Source organism: Trichechus manatus, unplaced genomic scaffold, assembly GCF_000243295.1.
Source record: "Trichechus manatus latirostris isolate Lorelei unplaced genomic scaffold, TriManLat1.0 scaffold00015, whole genome shotgun sequence".
Classification (NCBI taxonomy): Eukaryota; Metazoa; Chordata; class Mammalia; order Sirenia; family Trichechidae; genus Trichechus; species Trichechus manatus.
This window is the reverse complement of record NW_004443951.1, coordinates 588,116-597,204: the sequence shown is the minus strand read 5'-3', so window position 1 is coordinate 597,204 and position 9,089 is coordinate 588,116. Positions and strand designations below refer to the sequence as shown.

Genomic DNA, 9,089 nt, shown 5'->3' with positions numbered 1-9,089 from the left:
TAGCAACACACAAGCCTCCACTGACAGACATGCGGTGGCTGCACATTAGGTGCATTGGGATTGGTGGAATTTGCTGGGTCTCCTGCATGGAAGGTGAGAATTTTACCACTGAACCACCACTGTCCCCTTCTGTCTGGTTATCTCTGTGGATTCGAGGTGACAGAGGATTGGCGTGGTGGGACAAAGACCCCTTGAGCCACCTCATCACACATTGCTGGCAGGTGCCCAAGGCAGGCAGGGAAGGGGTAGTGATTATGGTCACGGTTAACACTTAGCTCTGGCACTGCGCTAACCTGCTGTGCCTGGGCCTCTTACTTAATCCTAACAGTCTCCCTCTAAGCTCTGTGATCCCAACTTCATAAATAAGGAGACAGAGACAGAGAGTCATCAGAAATGTTGCAAAGTCACACCACTAGTGAGTGTCAGAGCCAGGATTTGAGCCCAGGCACTGCACACCACAGCGTACCTCCTCTCCCCTTCTGTGCTCCTTTTGTTCCATTTGCTTTACAAACATTTAATTGGGCACCATGGACAGGCCATCAAGGTCGAAGTGCATTGGGCAGCCTCTGCCTTCCAGGTCACGCTGCTGAGTGAATGTAATAACTCTAACCCTGAACTCCAGTGAAGAGAAATACAGCCACAACAAGCAAGTCCATCCACGTCCCTGCTCTCAACCCTCAGTGGCTCCCCCTCTTCCCTCTCCAACACTCTTGGTCTAGCATTCAAGGCTCAGTCATCCTGGACATGTTTCTGTTCTGGGGCAGGAGGGTGCAGTGGCTGAGTGTGGGCTCTGGAGCCAGGCTGTCTGGATTCCAATTCCAGCCCTGCAACTCACTAGCCATATGGCCTTGGCTCTCTGTGCCTGCTTAGGCTCTCTGTGCCTCAGTTTCCTCATATGAAATGTAAGCAGGATAACAGCATTCACCTCATCTGAGTTAATCTATGTGAAGCAAATAGCCAGAGCTTGCCTCACAGTGTTCAATCTACGACACCGCTACTTTTTATTCCCCAACCTTGCCGTGCTCTCTTAGCTTTGGGCCGTTGCACATTCTGTTCCCTTTGCCTAGTACACTCTCCCTCCCACTTATTCCTCCTTCCTCCAACTGTTCCCTTCCAGCCTTCATTCAGGTCCTACTGCCTCCTCCAAGAAACTCTCCCTGGCTCCTAATCCCACGTATTCCTGTGGCACCTGCACCATCACTACACGTCTGTTTACTTGATGGTTTTCCCTACTCTGTGTAAACTGCACTTCTGCACTGCTGGAGCCTAACACAGCACCTGCTCAGCACATAGCAGGTGCACAACAAATAATCATTGACTGATGGCACAGAGGAGGGAATGATTAATACTGAATAGCTCAAGGTGGAAGCCATCACCCATGATGGATTTGGGCCATGAAGGTGAAGAAGGAATTGGGGGTGGGGCAAGTGGGAGGGCCTTCTAGGCATGGGGCACAGCACAAGCAAAGGCAAGGAGACTTGCAAGGGAATATTCCAGGGGATACGCTGACATGGCTCAGCAGTAACAGCCTCCATCTCTTGAGCACCTAAAATATGCCAGATACCATTCTATGGGCTTTGCATGGATTAGTTCATTTAATTCTCCCAACATTCTAGTACCATTTTACTGACAAGAAAGTGGCACAGAGAGGTTAAGTAGCTTGCCCAAAGTCAGCTAGCTAATAAGATGTAGAGCCAGACAGAATTTGAACTCAGGACTCTCCTAAGCCCTTTGGGAGATATTAATAGGAACAAGACCCAGTCCCTGCCCTCAAGGAGCTTGCAATTGACCCAGCTGCCACTGCCCGCCTACTCCAAGGTGGCCCTTGCTGTGTCATGCAATATCCCCAACCTGCCTGCTTGGGTAGAAGAATCCATTGTCTGCAGCAACCTCTACCAGAGCCTATGGTTGAGTCCTCGCAGCACGTGACATCCCACCAATGGGGCTCCCCCAGCCCGCCACCTGCACTCTTGGGCCTGGGCAGCAGGTTCTGCCTTTGCAAACGGTGTGTCCTCCCTTACCATTAACTGTAAGTGCCTCCTTCTCACTCTCCCGGCCCAGCCAAGGTTAATTAAGCTCTAATTATGGAAGCTCATTAGCAGCCTTTAGAGCCTCTGGCTTGACAGAAATGGCCACCAACACTACACTAGGAAGGTGCCTGAACGGGGGGCCTAAAGGTGTCACCCCATCCTGCTGGGCCACAGCACACCACCCACTCACTTACGATGAGCAAAGGGCCAAATGACCTAATATAAGGGCAGTTGCCACTTATCACTGGAGCCCTGGTGGCACAGTGGTTAAGAGCTCAGCGGCTAATCAAAAGGTCGGCAGTTCAAATCCCCCAGCCACTCCCTGGAAACCCTATAGGGCAGTTCTACTCTATCCTACATGGCCGCTATAAGTCAGAATCGACTCTACGGCAATGAGTTTGGTTTTTTGCCACTTACCAAGCACCTGCTGTGAGCCAGGCACCATTCTCCCCATTTTACGGATGAGGAATCTGAAGTGCAGAGTATGAAGAAGTATCATACACAAGCTCACGAACTATTAACTGCCCTGGGAAGTCTGACTCCAAGGTCTCCAGTCTGGGTCACTGTTATTATTTAAAATTAAGTGAAGTACTTTGATTTTTTTTTTCAAATATTCCCTAATAGCATCATAAAACTATTTTCCCCATTATAAGAAAGCTTTTAAAAATCCTTTTCCTAACTCCAACACAAAACCTTACTTGCCCTTGGGTGCATAATTCCATTCTAAAATCATACAGACATCCTGGTGCACAAATGGGTGGGGGGAAATCTGCAGAGGCCTGGTACATAAGTAGTTAAGGAAATGATAATTTCAACAGATTTCTGCAAAGCTCCTTTATTGATAGCCCAGCAGGTGTTTCTCCATTAAAACACAAATTATTAATGCAGCCCTTGATTCACATTCTAGGCTTGATTTACAGGATGGTTTTGTTATGCACCAGCCTTTGTCCTCAAGTATTAATTCTGCTAAATATTTCTCAGCCAGTTGCTTCTTGATCTCTCCAAGGAATGAGCAATGATAATACAGCCTGTACCTGTTATTTTGCCAGCATCTCCATTTCATCAATTTATGGCAAGAGGTAAAACTGGTAAGTTCAGTAATGAGACAGCAAGGTACACAGTTTGAATATTTCCATCTTTCCTCTAAGGAGATGGAACCATTCTGTAGGCGTGACCTAATTCTTGCTGGTGGCACTCCCCAGGAAGATTGTAAAGCATCATATCAAGAAAACAAGTCCCAGATCTATAATAGCAGAACCTGGGCTCCCAATCGAGTGACTTCCTAAGTCATATGGTCTAAGGGAAGTGTCTTTTTGAGAGCATACTAAGGGCGATGCATTTCATTTACGTGAGCTCATTCAACCCCCAAACAACCCTATGAGGTGAGCAGCATTATCACGGCATCTTACAGATGAAGAATCTGAGATGCACAAAGGGCAAGTAATTGGCCCGATGTGACATTCCTGGAAGGTGGTGGATCTAGGATTGTGCGTCTTCCAGGTTCTGATCTTTTCACTAAATCATGCTGCCTCTGGCTACTAGAAGAAACACTGGCTTAGTGACCAGGACACCTAGGCTATAGTTTCAGCGTGACCTTGGGCAAATTATCGTGCTCCCTGGATCGTCTCCCTGTTGTAAAATAAACATGATGGGTACCTGTTTTAGCAAACCTACAAGGCTTCTGTGATCCAGCCAGTTTTCTAACGCAACAAGATTGACCAGAGGTAGCCTGAGGGGACATAGCACCTGGCCTGAATCAGGAGTTTCGTCAGTCAGATGGTACGTGGCAGGCTAATTCCCTCTTCAGACCTGTTTTCTACCTATGGAAAGACGGCTGGACAGGCAGGTCCCAGGTTCTTCTTCTGTTTTAAAGTGCCACGATCTTGTATCGTCCTCGAATTATTCTATAACTCACGCATTTATGAAGACTTTAAAATTAATTGGTTCTCTCTTCTTGGAATTTGGTTTTTAAAAGTGCTTACATTAGGCTGGCCTTCCATAAATAAGTAAGCTTATGGAATGCAAATTTAAAAAACAAAAACAAAAAAATCTAAGGCACCCATTTGCATGAACTCCAACTTCTCATATACATCTGGCCAAACTGATTAAACAGACATAAATAATTGTTTTACTTATTGAGATCACTTCGCTGAGGCAGAGGCCATGCAGTGTAGCAGGAAGGGCATAGTTTGGGGCCAATACTCAGATTCTAGCTCTGACACTTAATAGCTGTGCGTCCTTGAGTAAGCTGCTTAAACTGAGCCTCAGGTCTCCTCATCTGTCAAACAGGAATAATAGCATCTACCTTACAGAGCTGTAAGGTCTGGAAACTCATAGCCTAGTGGGACATGGCAGGCCCTCAACAAATAAACAATGAGCAGACCAATAAAATCAGAGAGCTCATGGCAGTCTGATAATGCAGGACAGAAATTACTCAAAGAACTGCCAAACCACAAAGTGAACTCAGAGGTGGTGGCTACCCTTAGGCCAGCCAGGAACTCTCAATTCACCTTGATTGCACATTAGAATCACCTGGGGAGCTTTAACAACATGGGGTCTGCCACATCCAGACCTTAATCAGAACCTCTGGGTGGGACCCAGGTGATTCCAACGTGCAGCCAAGGGTAAGATCCCTTGCGTTACAATCCAGCCTTTCCAAGTCTACTCTCAGGATCCACATATCCTGAGCTGAAAATCTGAAGAATTCCAACAGAAACTTGGGAGTCATTAGGGTTTGGCATAAACGTTAATTGGTGTGTTTGGGGGCGGAGTTACTCTAGCAGAAACAAGCTGCCAGAAAGCTAGTTAGCAGGTGGCACAACGGGCCAAAACAAGAACTGCAGTGCACTAGGAATGGGCTCAGGACCCCGGCCTCAGGGAGCTCACCACCAACTAGAAGAGGCTGAGCCATACAATGAGCTGCTGCAAAACAAGAAGGAATGTGATCAGTGCCACAAGGCAAAGTGCCCAGGGATGCAGAGGGAAAAACCACTTCCAACAGCTGCCACGAATGTTTTGAAGAGGTGGTGGCTTTGAACTTGGCCTACAGATTCTTGTTAGATTTGGACATGTAGAGACCCTAGGGGGCCAAGGAGAGGGCACCTGATTATGCTCCCGATCCAATGAACAGGAGCAACGAACACAGGTGGACACTCTGTGGAAGCTCAAATTCACTCCCAGTTTTCACAGAATGCTGGCAGAGACCATCTCTGAATATTCACCCCCTGCAAATGGCTCTAAGATCCAATTCTGTTCCTAGGACAAGGCCACCATGGTGGTTGACACCTGCTGTCCCTGATATTTGTGGGAAGCAATGGTTTAAAACACATTTTTCCAACCACCCAATGTTTTGTTTTGGTTGTTGAGTTGGGTGTAGAAACAGTACAAAAAGAAAGGAGAGGCTCAAGACAGGAAGCCACTGCACTGTTAAAATAGCAAGACCTTTGTTTCAAATTAACATGCAAAGCACATTTCAACAGTTTGACTTTATTCAATCAATACAACAAGATCTCAGAGCTTAAGCTGCCTCAATAGGGCCAGGTCTCTGGAGTTGTTTTTGGCTTGAGCCATCAGCTAAGTACATCAACTTTCCGGTTAGCTTAGACTGTGGAGGGTCAGAGGAACTGGCTCTGCCTGTCACAAACCTCTCATGGAACCACCCAGGGACAGCTGTTGGGACTTGACACATCTAGTACCATTTTCTGATGCTACAGATGGGAAACCGAGGCCCCCGAAGAGCAAGGGACATGCCCAAGTCACCAGTGAGTTGTTGGCAAAGTCAGATTTCCTGAGTCTTTTCCCCACACCCTCAGCCCAACTGCTCAGTGGAGGAGGGCTGAGGGGCCTGCTCTCTGGGCCTAATGCAGCAAGAGGCCTGTGGTCTGAGACTGTCAGAACCAGCAGGGAAACTCAGCTGAGGATAGTGACTCACCCCAGGGACAAAACTAGAACCCGGGTTTCTTTCTTGCCTGCCTAATAGAAGCTTCCACCGATGGAATATAAGAGGAATGGTATGTGGTGGCATGGCCAGTCCAGACAAACTGATCAAGTTAATAACTTAAAATACAAACAATTTGAACAAATGATTGGGATAAAAACTGGCTTCCCTAACATGGTCTCGAGGAGTCCCTGGGTGGTGCAAACAGTTAAACATCTGGCTATTAACCGAAAGGTTGACTATTAGAGTCCATCTAGAAGTGCCTCAGGAGAAAGGTCTGGCAATCTACTTCCAAACAATCTGCCACTGAAAACTTTACGGAGCACAGTTTTACTCTGACACACATGGGGTTGCTATGAGTCAGAATTGACTCAACAGCAATAGGTTCTAGAAACACAGTCTTACTTTCCATGAGCTGCCCTGTTTCTGGAGAGACCAGCCCAGGATAGGATTATAGGCAAATGCAGCCTTAGAGACAGCACCGAGGATGCGGGATCCGGGCAGGGGTAGGACTGTGTGACAACTTGGCTGGGCCATAATTCTCAGCGGTTTGACAGTTATGATGTAGCTTGGCAGCCGCATAATGATGTAATCACCTCCATGATGAGATCTGATATAATGTGATCACCTCCATCATAGGATCTGCTGTGAGTAGCCAATCAGTTAAAAGGGAGTTTCCTTGGGGGTGTGGCCTGCATCCAATATAGGTGGACTTTCTGGTAAGGCTTGTGGGCTTTTGCTCGCTCTGGATTCTGCACTGGCTCCTGTTCATCTGACCTCCAGTTCTTGGGACTTGAGCTAGCAGCTTACCTGCTGATCTTGGGATTCATCAGCCTGCCAGCTTACCTACCCATCTTGGGATTCATTGGCCTAGGCAGCGAGTGAGCCAGAGGCCTGTTGTCTGACCTGCCAATCTTGGGTTCACCAGCCCCTACAGCTATGTGAGTCAGGAGAAGCCTCCAGCCTGATCCATGGACTTGGGACTTTCCAGCCTCTACAACTGTATGAGCCATTTCCTTGATACATCTCTCTCTCTCTCTCTCTCTCTATATATATATATATATAGATGCTTCACTGGTTTTGCTTCTCTAGAGAACCCAGCGTAAGACAGGGGCATTTAGACAACCTGCACTGTGCTCAGTAATTCTACAACCCCTTCTTTGTTGAGAAAGACCATCTCACCAGTATTCTGGCACCAAACCTCAAGATATGAAGGATCCTCCAGAGCCCTCTTGCCAGCGATTATCACAAAGGGGTAGCCAAGCTTGTTGGCGTCTTTCAGTCTGTTTCCAATGGTCAGATGAGTCCTGTCATCCAGCAGGACTTCACCCTGAAGCTGCGGCACTGCCTCAGCAATGTGGTCGTGCAGGCTCCCCATGAGCTCCGTGGCCGCCATCTCCTTGCTGCCCCTCTTAGGGGGGATGAGGCAGACTTGGTAAGGGGCCAGGAGGCCAGGCCAGCGAATGCAGTCCTCTGTAGAGAGTACTTCAATGGCAGCAGCCAAGATCCGCGTCACACCTAAGCCATAGCACCCCATTTCGGCCAGGGATGGTTTGCCATGGACATTGGCAAACCGGGCATTGAAAATGGAGGAGTACTTGGTGCCCAGGTAAAACGTGTGCCCTACCTCAATGCCTCTGGTTTCAGTCAGCGGTCCCTGGCACACAGGGCAGTTCATCTGTGACAAGCCTAGTGTCTCCATGTTGGCCGAGAAGTTGCAGCCGGGACAGACTGCAAGCCGGTCCTCGCCGACATCCACCGGTAGCTGGAACTCATGAGACATCGTGCCCCCAATGCTGCCCACGTCGGCCTGGACCTTGACAAATGGCAGCCCCAGCCTGTTAAACAGGCTGCGGTAGGCACCACACACCAGGCTGTAGGTCTGCTGGGCAGCCTCTGTGGAGGAGTCGAAGGTGTACATGTCCTTCATGTAAAACTCTCGGCCACGGAGAAGACCGAACCGGGGCCTGGGCTCATCCCGAAACTTCCTTGTCACCTGGTACAGCAGGAAAGGAAGCTGTTTGTAGGACAGTGTCTTCTGGGAGGCAACCAGAGCTGTGACGGCTTCCTCATGAGTTGGTCCTAAACAGTATTCCTTGTCATGTCTGTCTCTAAGTCTTAGCAGCTCCTTGCCCATCAGGTCCCACCGGTTGGTGGCTCGCCAGAGTTCTGCTGAGCTGAGGCTGGGCATGTTGACCTTCTGCCCCCCGATGGCCTGCATCTCCTGGTCTATCACCCGCACCAGCTTCTCCATGGCACGCACGGTATAAGGCAGAAGGTGGTAACAGCCGGGGCTCGCCGGGTGTATCAGGCCCACCTGAAGCATCAGGCGCTGGCTCTTACAGGTCAGGTCCCCAGATCTGCCCTCCTGGGACAGCACCTGGTCTTCCCGCAGGTTCTGCGGCTGGAACATGCGGGACAGCAACAAGCGCTTCCCTCTCCCTGGAGCACAGTGGTGAAGGCTGCAGGGAACACACCCGGAGAGCTGGCGACTGCAGGCGACCAGGGTGGGCAACGCTCTCCATCTTGTCAGCAGTCCTTCCATGACACCCCAGCACAGAGAAGCACTCTCGCCTGGAGAAAAACAAGTTGTACAGAAACAGGTGTTAAACATATTCCAACACCATGAAGTTGCCAGCTAAGTCTGGTCTCCAACAAACTTCTTAGACAGCCACTGGCGTTGCAGCTGTGAATCCTTTCATCTCTAATATCCTAGCAAATAAAGGCACTACTTTTCTTACCTGACTGCCATTTAAAAAAATTAGTATTTTCTCAATTATGAAAAAAATAACAAGGGACACCACTGGGTAGTGATTAAGAGTGCAGGCTGTGAAAGCAGGCAGCCTGGATCCTGTCTCGCTTCCCCAGGTCTGTACACATGTGAACTGGGACATGTGACTCCGCCCTCTGCGCTTGCTTTCTTCATCTGTAAATGGTAATAACACAGCACCTAGGCTCACTGTGGGAACTAGAAGAGTTGTGGAAAGTTCTTAGAGCAGGATCTAGTCATACTATGAGCTCAATATTTGCCATTATTATAGAAAACTGAGGGGAAACAGGGAAACAAAAAAGACGACTAGCCATAATTCCTCTGCCCAGACAACTGTTGCTGACATTTTGGA

General features: G+C 48.7%; 1 protein-coding gene across 1 annotated transcript in view; it reads right to left on the bottom strand.

The window, feature by feature from the left end:
- Positions 1-7,084: 7,084 nt before the first annotated feature.
- PARS2 (prolyl-tRNA synthetase 2, mitochondrial) overlaps positions 7,085-9,089 on the bottom strand; it is a 6,400-nt gene continuing 4,395 nt past the window's right edge. Inside the window, exon 2 of the mRNA XM_004371700.2 lies at positions 7,085-8,541. Coding sequence (XP_004371757.1) covers positions 7,085-8,512 — 1,428 coding nt within the window. The 5' untranslated portion in view covers positions 8,513-8,541. The remainder of the gene's footprint in view (positions 8,542-9,089) is intronic.